Source organism: Vitis riparia, chromosome 7, assembly GCF_004353265.1.
Source record: "Vitis riparia cultivar Riparia Gloire de Montpellier isolate 1030 chromosome 7, EGFV_Vit.rip_1.0, whole genome shotgun sequence".
Classification (NCBI taxonomy): Eukaryota; Viridiplantae; Streptophyta; class Magnoliopsida; order Vitales; family Vitaceae; genus Vitis; species Vitis riparia.
In genome coordinates this window covers 3,345,672-3,363,869 of record NC_048437.1, presented here as the reverse complement: position 1 = coordinate 3,363,869, position 18,198 = coordinate 3,345,672, and the positions used below count along the sequence as shown (strand labels likewise).

The following is an 18,198-nucleotide window of genomic DNA, read 5'->3' as shown; positions in this document are numbered from 1 at the left end:
GTAATTTATTGATTTTTTTTTTTTACTTTTTAATACTTAATATAAATAAATTATTAAAAAAATCCCTTCTATTATTATTATTATTTTATCTTTTTCTCTAATATTATGTTTGGATGTTGAAAAATTAAAGGTATAAAAATAAAATTTAAAATAATTAATTATTTTTACATATTTCTTTAAATTAACTTTACTTTTTTATTAGATTAAATAATTTAAAAATATAAAAAAATTCATAAATTTTAATTATGTTTGATTTTATTTAAATTTTATAACAAATATAGAAAAATATAAATTTTTTTTTCCCTAAAAAAGAGTACTTCTAGAAAATCAATTATAACCTAATTTTTTTTGGAAGAATTAAAGATAGGGAAATAGGATGTGATGGTTGGGGAAAATTGTAATAGAGCAATAAATAGGATGTTGGACTTGGTTGATAGACATTTCCTGTTAAAGGGACAAGGCAGGAGCGTGACTTAAAAAATAAAAATTAGAAATTCTTTTATTGTGTAGTCTCATGTTTACGTGTGACAACCAGACGCAAGAAATTTCCTGGATAAAATATGAGGACAAATATCATTTGACCGAGTAACCGTTATAGCGACGGCGTCGAAGAGTGCGCATCCGGCGGGAGGTTAGCACCCGTGGCGTAGTTTAGCGACGTTCACCACGTCATCACCCAGTATCTTCCCACGCTTGCTTTACACGTGTCGGTTAGGTTCGAGTCAGCTGCTTTTTCTCTCCGGTTCGTTCATTTCCCCGAGTTTTGGCAAAACATAGAAAAAAAAATCCATTTATTTCTCTCTCTAGCTTCTCTCTCTATACTTTCTTTCTCTGAATGGCGGAGCCTCTGAACCCTAGCATGTCTCAGCCGCCTTTACTATTGCAGGAGCGTCTACGCCTGTAAGTCACTCAGTAATTTCAGAAAATTCCAAATTTGGGTTTTAATTTTAAAAAACTTGATTTTTTTTTTTTTAATTTGAAATTTTTATGTTTTTGTTCTGAATCCGTGATTGTGGAATAGAAGATCTATTGCCTGTTTTTTTGGAACTAGTTGCAAGTTTACCGAAGGCCCCAACAAAATCACAATTTATCATTTACTTTATCTTGTTTGGCTGCCGAGAAAACTGCGGGGAACAAAATGAAGATGAAAATGAAAATGAAAATGAAATTGAAAAGCTGGAGGTTTAAATTTTATGTTGTTTTGTCAATAAGAGAAATGAAAGGTGAAACTGAACAGAGGTGAATAATTTTTAAGAGGATTATGTTTCACTTTGCTGTGGCGAAAACAACGGAAAATATAGGATTTTTTGTTTCCATTTTCTTTTATTTTTTACGTGGCTTCTTTGAAGCCAAACGATACTATGTTGACCGTGTGTGAACTGAGAGCACGTGTTGTAATTTTTATCTTTCAGGGTCTGGAGGGTGGTTGAATTATAGTGTTTTGAAGTTTGGGTGAAGTTGATAGGCAATTGTTGGAGTTTTCGGTGGAGATTCGAAATTGAATTTCTTTCCGTGGGGCTATTTTGTAATTTGAGAAATCAAAGTTTGTGCTTATTGCTGATGGCAGAGGACGGCCTGCGGACTGGTGGGCTTTCTTCTGGTCTGGCAGTGATATTGAATGGTGGGGATAAGAGAGAGAGTTCATCCAAAAGCCACCTTGTTTCGTATTGTGATGAATTTGGCCACCAATCTGTGGAGCGAACTCTTGAACACATATTTGATCTTCCATACAAATCAATTAGTCCATTGAATGGTCCTGTCGATACTAATCTGATTCGTGCTATCATAAAGAATGACTTCTTAAGATTTTATATAAATCCAGATGATTTAGGTAGTAATAGAGATGGAGTGTATATTGATAAAAGCAGTGGGTCTAATACAGTTGCTATTGAAGAATCTAGCATCTGTGGTGATATTCGAATTGTCAAGCCACCTTTGCTTTTAGAAAGTCTTGGCATGTTTAGTAGTGCAAGGGCCAATGTATGTGTGTGGAAAGGAAAATGGATGTATGAAGTGATTCTAGAAACTTCAGGCATACAGCAGCTTGGATGGGCAACACTTTCTTGCCCTTTCACTGACCACAAGGGTGTAGGGGATGCCGATGATTCATATGCATTTGATGGGAAAAGGGTTAGCAAATGGAATAAGGAAGCTGAGACATATGGTCAGTCGTGGGTTGTTGGTGATGTCATTGGGTGTTGCATAGATTTGGACAATGATGAGATCTCATTCTATAGAAATGGTATGTCACTTGGGGTGGCATTTCATGGGATCCGTAAGATGGGGGCTGGAGTTGGATATTATCCTGCAATTTCGCTTTCACAAGGTGAGCGGTGTGAGTTGAATTTTGGGGGTCGCCCCTTTAAATACCCTATTGAAGGTTTCCTTTCCCTTCAGGCTCCTCCATCTGCAAACTCACTTGCTACTTGCTTGTTACGGTGCTTATCAAGGTTGGTGGAGATGCAATGCATGGAAAGAGCTGAATTCAATTCTGTTGAGAAACTGAGAAGATTGAAGAGGTTTGTGCCACTTGAAGAACTTTTTAACCCTGTCTCTCGTGGAATATATAAGGAGTTCTTTGCTTTGCTAGATGCAGAAAGGGGGAGCTTGGAATATGTAGGATGGGGTTCACTTTTGTCCTTCATGATGGAAGTGTTTGGGATGCAGGCACCACATGATTATACAAGCTTAGATAAAGTTCTTGATCTCCTTCTGGAGTTTCAGGGGTCAAATTTGATATTGGAGCATGTTATAAATGCCCTATCATGCAGTTGCAAGACAGCATCCTTGGTTCTAACAGAGTGCCCATACACAGGGCCATATTCTTATCTTGCATTGGCATGTCACATGTTAAGACGGGAAGAATTGATGTTACTTTGGTGGAAGTCATCAGATTTTGAATTATCATTTGAAGGGTTTCTATCATGTAAAAGTCCAAATAAGCAGGATCTTCAGTGCATGATGCCTTCTGTCTGGTGGCCTGGTTCATGTGAGGATGTGTCATATGAAAGTAACATGATGTTGACAACTACAGCTTTATCTGGAGCAGTCAGTAAGGTATCCCCTTATTTGTAGTGCTGATATTTCCAATTACATAGCTTTAATACATTTCTTGTTTCATTTATCTTTCATTTTGAATTTAGATCATTTGAATGTGCTTGAAGTGGTACAGTAGATTGAAAATGTGAAAAAGGGAAAGATGAAGATAAAAAACCTGTTGAAGCATAAACCTTATTAAAGTTTAAGGAAAATGGAGTTCAAGTAGGAAAATATTGATGTATAATGTATTGTGAACATCGAGGAATTGAAGAGTAAATATGTTACATAATGTTTGGTTTTCTTTTTTCATTTCTTTTTAAAATTATTTACAGTTTACAGTTTGAAGTTCTTGTGCTATGTTAATATTTAGTGATTTGTGCCACACCAATCTTTAATATTTGCACATAAACTGTTGTGTTAAAACGAGGAAGAAACATGGTGAGCCTTTTGTTCAATGGGGTTTTCTCTACTTATTGCGTTGCATATCTAAAAGAAGAGAAGGTTTCTTGGTAGCCATGTATATGTTCCTTTTTTTATCAAGTTCAGCAGGGGAATGGTTACGTTTTTAGTCACGTGGTGTGTTTGTCCCTTGGATGTTGACTGTTGAATAGAACATGTCCTAGATATTTAGTGAACCAGATATCATTTGAAAGATTTGTTTACAAGGTGAACTTGGGCCTTTAAGAGGAAAAAACTTTTGAGGAATGCTTTGAAAGCATGGGGACAAATAAAAGAATTAAGGTTGGAGATTTTTTTATATGCAAACAAGAAAATATAAAAGATGCCAATCAAATGGGAGGCACAGGAGGTATGCAAAGGATACCAAAACAGAAACAAAACACCTCAAACAAGCACACAAAACATCCTCTCACTAACATACACTTGACCAATCAATAAAATCTAGCAAAAGAAAAAAAAAACCATCTTGAATATGTTAGCGAGTCGAATGGAAAAGGGTGCAAATAAAAGAGCCCTTTAATCCTTGATCCGAGCAATGAATTCCATCAAGATCCCCAAGCTACTTTCAAGGGAAAAGAAACTCCTCCATTCGACTCTTAAGGAAGAATAGAAAGATTTCACCGAGAAGTTCCCACTTGTGCTAACCTTCCAAATCAGCTTATCTTATTCTCACTGCACTTTCCAAGCATTTGAAGCCTCCTAAGTAATTCCTCAATGCTGTGTAGCTCCCAATCTTGAAACTATCTCATGAAACCTGACTAACAACCTCCCAAGCATTCACCACCCAAACCTCTTTATTAGAAGCAAAAGATTAAAAGGAGCATCCCCACACCAATCATCATGCCAAAATTTTCTTCTTCTTCCATTGCCAACCATAAAACTCGTTCTAGCCTTAAAACTTCCCAACTTCCTTTGATCCCCTTCCACAAGCCAACACCATAACCCTTCCTCCCTACAAGAGAGCACCATCCTCTTGGTTCTTTCCTAGACTTTCCCACTATAACTCGTCTCCAAAGGAACTCCTTTTCCAAAGCAAATTTCTTATACTATTTTCCAAGGAAGGCTTTATTAAGAGAGGACAAGACCCTAATACTTAGACCTCCCAATTTATTTATTTATTTTTGGATAGATAAAGAAGAAAATATATAAAAGAGGTGTCAAAAGAGCGACTCAAGGTATCTTTGCAAATGGAAGACCACTTGACTAGGTGAGATCTTTTCTCGAGGGCTCCTCCCCCCACAAGAAGTCCTGTTGAATTTTTTCCAATCTTAAAGCCACCACTTTAGGAATGACAAGAAGAGACATAAAAAACACAAAAAATAGAGATAAGGTTGGAGATTAATTGGATGCTTGAATTTTTGCTTGTTTAAATGCAAAGTTAAGTTCATAGTGATGAATATTACAGTTTGCTGAATACAGTAACCTCCAGAGGTTGCATGGTAATGCTTTTGAAAACTTTACTTAAAGAGTTCTTTTGATGAATAGATATTTCAAAGACATAACCATAGCGCTAAAATATTATGCGATGTCCTAGGACATGCTTTTGTCATTTCAAAGAGAGTCAGCAAATGAATGCTTCTGAAGATGTTACTCAAAGTGTGGTATGTAGTTCAAGTTTACATCATGTGGTTGAAGTTCACCTATCAAAAAAAAAAAAAAAAAAAAATTAATGTGGTTGAAGTTGACTTAAAAATTGTAAGGTTATATTATACATCATGTCAAATCAGCAATTTAATGTTTATGTATTTTTCAATTGAACATTTTAGAAATGAAATTCTAGTCTGAAAAATAATATCATTTATTAAATATATTATGTAAGATACAATTCATTATATATCAAATTTGGATTAAATGTGCTCTCTGCTTAGTCTTGAAAGGTTCTCTGTTTCCCCTCTTGTGTTAAATATGAATATAAAATAAATAAATAAGTTATATAACGAAACATTGGGTATAGACTGATTACGGATTCTATCCAACTGCAGAAATATTGATCTGATTATGGATTCTATCCAACTGCAGAAACATTAATAAGGTTTGGAATGTGAGCAATACAAACCATGGAATTTGCACTTCTAATTACAAAGTAGGTGTTTGTGCACTCGTATCAGTGCACAATACTCTTAATGTCAGCAATAAGATCTTTCATTTGGAAGTTATTGAAAAATACATGCAAATAAGTGTGAAATTCAATATGTTTGAACATGGGTTGCTACTTGCTACTTTTACAATTTCGATTTCAAAACATACTCGTTGAATTTAAATACATACTAGTAGAAATTTATCTATAAATAGAGCATTTTTTAAAATTCTCTTTTACATTAATTGTGATGAATATTTTGATGGTTCCAAATAAAAGCATTTTCTGTAACCTACTGCTGTTTCTTGTAGAAATTGTATTGTGATGCTGTTTGTTTTTCTCTGATAAGAAAATATAGCATACAAAATAGCACTGGAAAGAGGGTGAACCCTAGTATTCGGGAAGTATACACAGATTACCATGTAGCACCAAAAAAGGACTAATAGTAACCAACAGGACAAAACAATGACCCTAAGAAAACTCTACCCCATATCAAGAACTGGTAAGCAACTCTCCCCATGAGACTTCCTATACCAAGAAACCAGAGACTTAGGAGGCTGGTTATCAAGAACCGATCAGCAACTCTCTCCATGGGACTTCCTACACCAAGAAACCAGTGACTTAGGAGGCTAGTCCTTTAAAACCAATCCTACTTTTCCAAGTCCAACCCCTCAAAGATCCTCCTATCCTTACAAGTGCTCCAAACAAACCCATAGGAGCTGTTTTCCATACCCTGCAAATATCCCAAGTAGGTACAAGTGGAATAAACTTCCCACACTATCTTCATTGAGATTTGGGTGATCTGTGTATGTCTCCCAAGTACTGGTTTTCAACCCCCAAAGCCCCTTAATGGACTCTGGTTTATCTTTGCATAACATAAAGCTTTTGTGGCATCTTCCTCTAAGGCCAAAATACTCTACACACCATGACACCAGCTATGAAAAAAATTCTCAAAGGAAGCCTGGAAAACAGATGAATCACAAAAAAGGTAAAAAGAAATAGAGCATATGGATGCTGGACACTGATGGTGGATGCATGAATTGTCAACCAATTCTTCTGAATAGATCTCACTACATACTGATTAGGAAAGGGAAAGCCTAGTTGATCTATGCTAAGGATTCTTTCCAAAGTGGTGGCCCAAATGCAACTTTGGAGGAAACAAATGGATGAGTTCAGCAGATTATACTCATTTCATCAATTTTCAGAAAATTTTTAGTCTTGGATTGGAATGGTGAATTGCCCATCTATGGCTCCAATATTCAGCTTGTGGGCAAGTATCTACGAATGTAAATAAAATTAACTGCTTAGACATTTATGTAAGATGTGTAATAATGATTGAAATATGTCTGATAAAAACGAAATGATTCATAAATGCAAAGTTCCATCTGCAATTTATATTTTGTGGTCTAATTGCTTAACTCATCCCATAATAATTTAGCATGAGAAAAGTTTGACATTATGGTTTATGAGGGTTAATTAGTTGTCTGCTCTGGATGTTTCTTGAATGGGCTTCTATGGATTATTAGAAGGCCAGCTTCTTGTGACTTAATTGCTATCAAATTCAATTTCTTAAATTTCATGTTAATCCATAGCCATTTATTACCTGTTTTGTCTGCAGATTGAGGAGAAGCATAGGGACCTCTGTCGCTTAGTCATGCAATTCATACCACCTACAATGCCACTTCAGTTGCCTGGTTCAGTGTTTAGGACATTTTTGCAGAATCTTCTATTGAAGAATAGAGGAGCAGACCGCAATGTACCACCTCCTGGAGTTTCAAGTAACTCTGTCATTGTTTCTTTGTACACAGTGATACTCCATTTTTTATCTGAAGGGTTTGCTGTGGGGGACAACTGTGGGTGGATGAAGGGCTGTGGAATTAATGCTGGATCTGATGTTGGTTTTCTTCATAGAGGTGGCCAACAAACTTTTCCCATGGGTTTATTTCTTAAAAGTGATCCTCATCGAAGTGACATTTCTAGGCTTGGGGGATCATTTAGTCATCTGTCGAAATCACATCCTGTAACTGACCAGGAAGCAGAAGTGGTTAGGTGGGAGGAAGGCTGTATGGATGATGAAGAAACCAGAGTAACTCATCTTACTAGGCAGCACCCCTGTTGTTGTTCAAGTTATGATGTTGATTTCACCAGAGTCTCAAAGGATCCAATCAGATATACTGCTAAAGGTTCTCGGGGCCATTGCAGCACTAGTCCAGAGAGATCTGCTCAAGTTGCTGCAGAATGCAGTGCAGGAACTCTGAATGATGAGATAGCGGATAAACCCAGCTCAAGTGATCAATCTGAACCTGAGTTTGATTATCGGCCAGTGCAACATATGAGGATTGTACCAAGGGAAAGTAATTTTTCTACTGCAACTTTAAGAGAAGAGGAACTTCTTGATGCTATGTTGTTGTTGTATCATGTAGGTCTTGCACCAAGTTTTAAGCAGGTGAGATGATCATGTGGCAATCTTTCCTTCATATAAATGTTGATTATTTTTAGTATTTCTTTCAGACTCCTATGTTATTTAGTACTTGTTTGGCACCTCAATATTGGTGATATTACTTGGTATTGTCTGAACTGGACACAAACATATGCAGAAAAATCTTGAAAAATGGAATGGTAAGGGAAACTCAGAATACATGGTTGTTGTTGTAGTTAATCAATTTAATCTTACCCTCTGTTGATACTATATTTCATTAATTTATTTATGCTCTACACTTTTATAAAAGTTTGAAAGGAGTTCTTCTGGTTGTAGGCATCACATTACATGTCTCATCAATCGCAATCTATATCTCTTCTTGAAGAAACTGATAAACAAATAAGAGAACGTGCTTATGGTGAACAACTAAAGCATTTAAAGGAAGCTCGCAGTATTTATCGGGAAGAAGTTATTGATTGTGTAAGACATTGTACATGGTAAGATCATTCTTCGGAAAAGCTTGTTAGGTTCAATTTGTATGTATTTTTGATATCCATTTCTTCAGTATTAGCTTGTTTTAAGAAACGTATTTACCCTTTTTCTCCTTTCACCTTTTTCCTTTTGCCAGCTCATGGTTTTGTTGCAAAATCTTGATAAGTTAGCAAGCTATGTTGAAAGATATATAATCACAAAGCATGTCTATTGATTCAACCTGCAACTTATGTATGCTGTTGATATCCACATTCTCTGTTTCTTTTGGTCATTTTGTCATGTTTTGCAGGTACCGCATCTCTCTGTTTTCTCGCTGGAAGCAAAGAGGAATGTATGCAGCATGCATGTGGAGTGTTCAATTGCTTCTGGTTCTTAGCAAAATGGATTCCATATTCTGTTATATCCCTGAATTTTATGTGGAAGCTCTGGTATATATAAATTCTTCCTTTCTCATGTACTGGAAATAACTAGTTTTGGGTGTGGTTACATTCACCAATGCAAAACTTAATATATTATTATTATTTCCTTTAAGATTATGTAAGCTAACATCTCAAATATTGAAATAAACAAATACCAGGAATTACAAAATTGCATAATGATCATGATTCATGAACATAATCTCATGATGCTCTGATAAACTATTTTGGTCAGAGGACCACTTGCCTACTGCAAACTAGAAGAATTAAAAGAAGATTGGCTCCTAACATGGATGCTAAGAAGCAAGAATAGCACATTTAATGCTGTTCATCAGGTGCTCAGAAGCTCTTTCTCACCATGCACACCTCTCTACTCCAACATATTGGTTTACGCCCTGAACCTTCCATTAATAATTAACTGGTCATTTTGCTTGTGGTACTGTGTGATAATTTCACTCCTTAAATGCCATAAAATCACAGCCCTAAGTTTTTTAATCAACTTCATTTTCTTATCAATTCCCTCGTATTGTTTGTTCTCTAATATATAGGTAGGCCTTCATGTTTCTCCTCTTCTTGAATTTGTATGTGAGGCTATGAGCAATTTTTTATACCATTCTAGCATGATATTTAATAATATATGGGGATATGCAGTGCTTCCATGAAATGCTTAGATTGAGAGTTAATACCTTTTATTATAATCATGAACTCTTGACTTTTTCCTGCCCATGTTGCTTTCACAGACGGTTAATCACATGCTCTATAATACGTTCAAAGAAAATTTTTGTTTATTTTATTTTAATTGTCAACTTTACTGGAATTTGCATCTTTGCTCATTGTAGCATCAATATTTCTGTTTCCTTCCTTTTTTTAGGCAGACATAGTTTAGTTTTTTTCTTGACTGCTTATAGTTGCTTTCTTTACAACAACAGGTTGACTGCTTCCATGTTCTGCGCAAGAGTGATCCTCCATTTGTCCCTTCGGCAATACTCATTAAGCAAGGACTTGCTTCATTCGTATGACTCCAGTCTTAAGCATTTCTTCTTCTACTTCTTTCTACATTGGTTTGACAAGATTGCCAGGTCTAACGTATGGATGTATTTGGTATTAGTTTCTAAGGAATCTGTGGCTAGATGATTTCCTTTTGGAATATATGCTAACATTCATTGTGCTTTAATTTAATTGCTGAAACAAAAAGCTATTCTAATGTTACTTGTTAATTGTTGTCTCCAAATACTCCTGCACAAATTTGAACAGAAAAGGTTTTCATCATAACTATGCAAATTTTGTTTTAAAAATTGAGCAGCTAGGTCATTTTCATGGTACTTTACCTAAAAAAGAATGAAACTCTGTTGGGGGTGATTACAATATGATGCTAGCTAAGCCTCCACTAATCTGCCTCATGTTGTTCTGTTCTTTTTTCTCTTTTTTGTTTTAGAAAAAGAACTTTCATGGTTCAAGTTGTCCTTTTCCAAATAGTTATCTTAATTATGGTCTTGGAGGATGTCTTGCTTTCTATTATTCTTTCTTGATGTTAAGTTTTACATCATTCTTAAACAGTGGCAGAGACAGGAAATGGTATTTACAATCTAGTGGTAACAAAGGAATTCTTCACCTATTTATGAGAAGGGTTCGATTCCCTCTATGTGATTTTATTTTTTTTAAAAAAATTTCAGGGGGGGCATATACCCCTCTTGAGCATGCATTGGCTCCGCCCCTGTTCTTAAATCTGACAATGGTATTGATCTTGAATCTTCAATTTAGAGTTGAATCTTGTATCCTTTTGGTTATATATGGGAAGATTAATAAATTTTTTATAGATCTTTGAGATATTTGTGATAGGTCCTTTTTTAATGGTGGTAGTGGGATTGAGACTAATTGGATGTGTTTGTGGGTGAACGTTCATGGTATGTTCACCTGAATGGTCAACTAGCATGTTCTACCTTGACATGATATGTCTCTTACCCTTCCCCATTTTGTTGTTTTATCACTATTAAATGTACTGGAAGATATTGCTAGGAGTACCTTATGTGATAATAGAAATTGCCTTTATTCCTTCCCCTTGGATGCTGATGTGTTTCAACAATTAATCACTAGGATTTTCTTGTACTGGGGCAGCCTTTCACATTTGTTCATTATCTATATTTTTGTGGATAATAGGACTGTTGCTGGATTCTGGGACAAAATTCAAACTTTATTGCCACTTGGAAGCTGTTACTGAAATGTTTTATGTTTTGTTTGGTGTCATCATAAGCACAATTCTGCTGGATTGGAGGTAGATTTGTTATTCCTATATAGGATAAAGCTTATTGGGCCTCAATGGATCCCCTGCCTATCAATTGTTGAAGCTCCACTTTGATAGTGCTCCTTGGGCATCCGAGGCAACTGGGTATTGGGGGTTTGCTCAGGGACCTAGTCAGGGTTATTAGGGCTTCCTCTGAGCCTGCTAGCATTGGCCTGATATTGAGGCAAAAATTTCTAGCTTTAAAGGAAGGCTTGGTGGTGGTGCCTTTTCTGGGTGTTAATCATCTCTGTGTGGAGGGGGGACTTGGCAATTGTTCTTTCATGCGTGTTCAGTGTAGGAGGGGGTCATGAAGATTTGATATCTGAATCATTGATTTTTTTGGAATCCTGGGTTGCTTCTTTTCTTGGGATCTGAAGTCAGCTAACTATGAAGATAATAAGTTTGCAAATATTGGGGCCACCTTGACAGAGCCAGCCCCCCCTTCTCTCTCTCTCTCCATTTCTCTCCCCTTTTCTCTTTCCCTCTCCCTGTACATGCAATTCTTTTCATTCTATGAGAATAAGGAATGTTGCTCTCTCTTTCCCCCCTCTCTATGCAATTCTTCATTTTCTATCAGAATGAGTATGATGTCTATCATGCTCTTGACTTCCAGGCAATTGCCTGAATCTTCCATATCAGAAACAGTGCCAATCAGAATACCCCAGTCTTCCATTAAAGTGGGTGTTCTTTAAAACTCTGATATGCTGCGTGGTTTGTTTCATCAAACTAGTGTGGCGCATCAGAAAATTGACATTTATTCCTTTTTGTAGTTTTTCAAACAACTGGTTAATGTGTTTACCTCAAACAAATATAAATTTTGGTTGTGCTTATGCTTACGCTACTGCTTCTGTGTGATCCATTATTTTGATGCAGCAGGCTCATTACATATGCTTTAATCGACTATTGCCTTTACCATGAAAAGTTTGAGTGTATTCAGTTGATCTGGAGTTCTAATTATGTTTTTCTGTTCTTCTCAGGTAACTTTTGTCGTTACCCACTTCAACGACCCAAGGATATCTAGTGCAGATCTGAGGGATCTTCTTCTCCAATCTATTTCAGTCCTGGTACAATACAAGGAATTTTTGGCTGCTTTTGAGAGCAATATTGTAGCCACCCAAAGGATGCCAAAAGCATTGTTGTCTGCATTTGATAACCGATCCTGGATTCCTGTAACAAATATACTTCTGCGTTTGTGCAAGGGCTCTGGCTTTGGTTCTTCAAAGCATGGTGAATCATCATCATCATCTTTTGTTTTCCAGGTGAAACAATGAATCTTGAGTGTTGCATGCTTCTATTTCTTGTCTCTCCATAGAGTAACTTCCGAACTTAATTTAACTTTTAATCTTTTGTTTATTGATTAATAAAGAAATTGCTGCGGGAGGCTTGCATCGTCGATGATGAATTGTTCTCTGCTTTCCTCAATCGCCTGTTTAACTATCTCAGCTGGACAATGACTGAATTCTCAGTTTCGGTTCGAGAAATGCAAGAAAAACACCGGGTAGGTATTTCTTTGACTACAAAAATATTTTATCACTTAGCTATGCACAGTTAGAACATCAACTTGATTTGATTTTATCATATATTTTCTTTGATCTCTGTCTTTAGTTGTATGGTATGGGTATTCTTGACAAGATGAAATCGTTGTCTTCTTGTTTTATGCCTTGCATGTGGCTTTTATCATGTTCAGAATGAGCACTGTTGAAGAGGAGCTCTATAATGGAAAAAATATCTTAAAGAACAATCAATGTTTGATTCCTACAAGGAACCTGATAAAAGACTAGATGATATGGATTGATAGGCATAATGCTAATGTGTACTCCTGCTCCAAAATTCTTGGAATAGGCTTGCTGCTCAATGATGACAGTAGAATGGAGCATGCTTGCGGGAGCCTACAGGCCTAGCTTTGGATGTACCATATCTGTGGATTGTCTTTAGTAGAGTACAGATGGCTAAAGAAAAAGCTCGATTAGTGGAGTAAAGATGAGTCATAGGTGAGGAGAATGTATGATTATATGGCTATTCCTATAGGATATGGTACATGGATCCTATATATGAAATAAAATATTGTGATGTAGGGAATGGTGCCTTTTTACTCATCTAACTTCCTTTTTGGGTGTTTGGTAGTTTGGTCTTTGACGTCCTGTTTAAATTCTCATAAGCTCTGGTATGAACAGTCCTGTGTGTGTTTGATTGACCCTGATTATACTCATTGTCCTGCTAATGGTTTACACATGTTTTTGGTTGAAGTGGACTAGTTCCTGAAGTTGGATCTTGCGAGTTGTATCTGTGTCTTCCTTAATGTGGCCCTTTAAATTGTCCAAATGGTTTTAGATAAGAGTGTAAAAAATTGATAGGTTTGAGGGTATCCTTATGGGCTGAAAATTCAAGGTTTTTACTTATTTATTTATTGTTCAACTACATATTCCGATAAAAAAAAATGTCCAACTACGTAAGCTGAACTCAAATTAGGATTAGATCACTAGGTTGGCTTTGATGCTTGAATACAAAGTCTCTGATTGGCCCTTATCATAACTTGGCCTACCATTAGAGGGGAGCCTAAAGGCAATTGCTTTTTGAGATTCGATAATTGAATTTCATGGAGATTGGATGACTGGAATAAGTTCTTTTTGTCATTAGGGAGAAGAATTACTGTAATTCAATCATGTTTTTCTCATATTCTTAACCATTTCCTCTCTCGTTTTAAAGTTTCTCATCAGTGGCATCAAAGGTTGAGAAAGTGCATAGGGATTTCTTTGATTAGGGGTTTAGGGTGGGGTGTGTGTGTGTGGGGGTGGGGGGGTTGTTTGCGGTTTAAGAGAGATCATATCAATTAGGACCATGTGTGCAAGCCTACGATGGTAAGGGGTTTGGAAAGATTTCTCTATGGAATCATGTCCTCTTAGTCTTAGGGAAAGTGGCTTTGCAGGTTTCCTAGGGAAAGTTCTGCTCTTTGGCATTAGGTCATATTAAGCATCTATGAGACACATTCTAATGAGTTCAACATTAACATTTTAGTCATGTGGTCTCATTGTTGCCTTTGGAAAGTTATTGCACATCTTTTTCAGGATTTTTGTAAACACGCTCACTTTGTGATGGGTGATGGGTGATGGGGTAAGAATTTGTTTTTTGGGGATATTGGTAGTGGGGGGATCAACCTATGTACTCACAATTTCCAAATCTTTTTAGAGTTGTCACAATTTGAAATCTTCCTATCTCATCTATCCTTGGCACATCTTCCCCTTTTTCTTGGAACCTTATTTTTTGTCTTAATCTCACTAACCTGGAGATAGAGAATCTTGAAAGACTTATGTTCTCTCTCACTCGTGCGAACTTGTCTCCATCCTTCCTGGATGCAAGAACTTGGTCATTATCTTCTTTAGGCTTATTTATGGTAAAGTCCCTCTTTTTATCATTGTCCAATCTATTAGATCTAGTTCTTTTCTATCCTACTAAATTCATTTGGAAATCTAAAGTCCTATCTAATGTCAAAGCCTTTGGTTGGCTAGTGACATACAAGAAGGTAAATAACAATGATATACTATAGTTGAGAATACCTTAAAAAGTCCTTAGTTCCAATTGTTGCATTTTGTGCATGGACAGTAGAGAAACGGTGGATCATCTTTTTTTTATTTGTTTGTTAACTTTTGTGTTATGACATAGACTATTCAAACTAGCTAGTTTGGATTCTTCCTAGGAGTATATGTGACATGATGACCATTTCATATAGGGTTTAGGGAGCACTAATAGAGGGTCATGGTCCTTTGGTAAACCATTTGTCTCACATTGATTTGGATTGTGTGGTGGGAAACAAATTCATTTCTATTCCTCTTTCTGAGCCTTTTGCACCCTAGCTTTTAAGAGCACTCCTCTTAAATGTTGTCCAACTTGATTGGTATTTTGTGTGTAAATCAAGAGGGTAGGGATAGCAAAGACATGGGAATTGATTAGGTTTCTATTAGAAGGAGATGTGTTAACCCTCTTAGAGAGATGAGATGCTCAATATTGTATCTCCTTACGTGGTACTACACCGATAGGTCTCCCTAGTATGTTGGAGGAGTTCAATAATACATTTTTTGATAAGGATTTTGTAAATAGGGGAAGATTCCTCATCCTTCTCATGCTCTATATTGTATCTCCTTACATGGTACTATACCAATGTATAGGTCTCCTTAGAATATTGTAGGAGTTCAATCATACATTTTTTGATAAGTTTTCTGTAAGTAGGGGAGGATTCCTCATCCTTCTCATTTACTTTTTTACCCATATTTTAATGCATACTACATAACTCAAAGTCCTAGACACATTTCCATTTATACTTGCTTAGTTGCTTCTATAAAAATTATCAGGCATTTCATTTATATCACTAGTAGGAAAATTGAGGTTTTGTTCATGTCATGTATACTTCATATTTGCTCATCTTTAAAAGTTCATGCTTGTTTGAATGGAATGCATCTGTCCGGACTAGTCCAGGTTTTCCCCACTTCCTTGCCCCATCCTTTTTCCTCTCCCCTTTTCTACATCTTGGGTGTAATTATTTTAAAACATACTGTGCAGGTTTTGGAGTTTCAGCAACGGAAATGCAGTGTAATATTTGACCTCTCATGTAATCTTGCGAGGGTATTGGAGTTCTGTACCCGTGAGATACCTCAAGCATTCCTGACAGGAGCAGATACAAACCTTCGTAGGTTAACTGAGTTGGTTGTTTTTATTCTGAACCACATAACTTCAGCTGCAGATGCTGAATTTTTTGACTTGTGAGTTCCTGTGCAAGTGAATTTTCAATCATTTAATTTTCATTTTTGATGATTCCCACAAATTATCATATAGATTCCTGGTACCTTGTGAGAGAAGCAATAACTTCGTTGGTTGCCTGTGGAGAAATTTTCCTATATGGGAACTGGCATTCTATTGTCCCCTAAATTTTGGAAACCCTTCCTCCTTAAAATTGTCTCCACTTCTTGGTGTCCTTAGAGATTCTTAAAAAGAGTGTTTATTTATAAAATGTTTTTAATCTTGGAGTTACTTTTGCAAGGAGATATCTGTTCTTTTCCTTTTCTTTGATGTTTCTAACCTTAACTGCCGTTACTTCTTTGTTCTCATAGACTCAACTTTTTATATATTTAAATGAACCAGAGCAATGACCTGTATTAGAAAGACAAGTGATGTGGGATTGTTGCAGATCTACAATACATTTTCTCCCTTTGCCTCATTTCATTGTTTGTTATCACCGCAGATCCCTCAGACGCCATGGTCAATACCCAGAGAAAGTAAATCGAGGCATGATTTTATCACCTCTTGCTGGGATCATCTTGAATTTGTTGGATGCTAGTGCACAGACAGAATGCAAGGCACAGAATGATGTTGTTGGGGTTTTTGCAAGTATGGACTGTCTTGATACTGTTCATCGCGGATTCCAGTACTTGCTAGAATACAACTGGGTTAGTTCTGTTATCTTAACTCTCTCTCCCTCACACACACACACACACAACTGGAATGCCTAATTCTAGATTGCATAAAGCACCCACTGTGCCTTTGCAGCTAAAATCCACATGTTCATCTGTTGATAATGCTCAAGCAGAACTGCAAATTGGGCAGGCTCAACCTGAGCCTAAATCCAGTAGTGAACATGCTTGACTTGAAGTTTATTAATACATTGGCCTTGGGTTGAAAGATCCGAATCTGATCCAAGGTTAGGTTTGACTAGGGGCAAGAGGACTTGGCCAAACAACTCAACCTGAGCTTGGTCTAATGTATTTTTATAGTATTACATGCAAGGCAATATATATGCATTTGTTAAGATGAGAAATGGCTCTAAAGCCCTATACATTCAGCTTCTACAATATTTTCTTTACAAATTTCTTGTTCTTCAATTTGCCAGGCTGGATCCTTTAGAGGAGACATGTATCTTGCTAAACTTGCCCAGCTAGAACAATTCTCGAGTCTCCTTATCAGCCAAACCAGGTCATGGGAAGTGGAGAGCACAGCCTGTGATGGTGAAACAGATGGTGATGATGGCGTGTGCTGCATTTGTTATGCTTGTGAAGCAGATGCCCGGTTTGTCCCCTGTTCCCATACATCTTGCTTTGGCTGCATAACCAGACATCTTCTTAACTGCCAGAGATGCTTCTTTTGCAATGCAACTGTTGCAGAAGTTGTTAGAATGGATGGGAAGACAGCTTAAATTAAATTTTCTGCCCTTCTTTTTGCGATGCTTCATCTGTCACATTATCTGATTATTGGGGCGGGTTGATAAATCCGGCTTTACCATCCAGATTGCTTGAAGGTTGCTGAGATTCTGCAGATGTGTGAACAGAAATGACAAATGACAAAAGAAAAAAGGAAAAATGAAAAAAAAAAAATCAATAGTTTACTCTTAGATGCTTCAATTAAAAGTATGATTATATCGGTTTGTATATGGGTTTGCGAGGGCAGAAATCCGGAAAGAAAATGGAAAAATTTGTTATGGGGTGGTTGCGAATTTTGTAAAGGGCGTTTAGGGTATTATTCTGTAAATATGAGATGTAAATTGGAAGGAAATCTTTTGTTTTTGGTTCTCCCAAGTCCTGTAAAAGAGAAACATGTTTTGGGGAATTCCATATGGTTAGCAAAGGAATCAATATGCAAAATCGATATAAGCTATCCAGACCCGTCTCACAATGCAAAAATCACTCATCTTCTTGTTTGCTTGAATCGTTTTAAGATTTTCTGTATTTGCAGGACTCAAAATCAAATGAACTTTAAAACTATAATGCCGTAAAATTGAGCAGATTTATTTATAGTGTTTGCTTAGACAAGCGGTTTGCAGAGCTAAGAAAATAAAATTGAAAAATCACGGGTTCTAAATGCCAGCTTTAGAAATATTATGAAACTATAAGATATGATGATAATACTATCAACCAGTAACTCTAAATGCCAACTCTTAAAACTGGTTTCAAACCTAGCCTAATCCCCTCCGAAAATTCTGGGCCAAAACCTAGCCCAACCTGCATTAAGCCTCGCCCAATGTGTCGGGGCT

The 18,198-nt window shown here is 36.6% G+C and overlaps 1 protein-coding gene across 1 annotated transcript; it reads left to right on the top strand.

The window, feature by feature from the left end:
* The first annotated feature begins 775 nt into the window (after positions 1 to 775).
* On the top strand, positions 776 to 17,834 carry LOC117917989 (E3 ubiquitin-protein ligase RKP). Its single transcript, XM_034834495.1, has 11 exons — positions 776 to 900; positions 1,413 to 3,057; positions 7,194 to 8,021; positions 8,331 to 8,491; positions 8,776 to 8,914; positions 9,832 to 9,915; positions 12,161 to 12,442; positions 12,550 to 12,681; positions 15,738 to 15,937; positions 16,417 to 16,621; positions 17,062 to 17,834. Exons 2-11 carry the CDS (start codon positions 1,561 to 1,563, stop codon positions 17,362 to 17,364), a joined length of 3,831 nt encoding a protein of 1,276 aa, XP_034690386.1. The 5' UTR covers positions 776 to 900; positions 1,413 to 1,560; the 3' UTR covers positions 17,365 to 17,834.
* Positions 17,835 to 18,198: the final 364 nt, after the last annotated feature.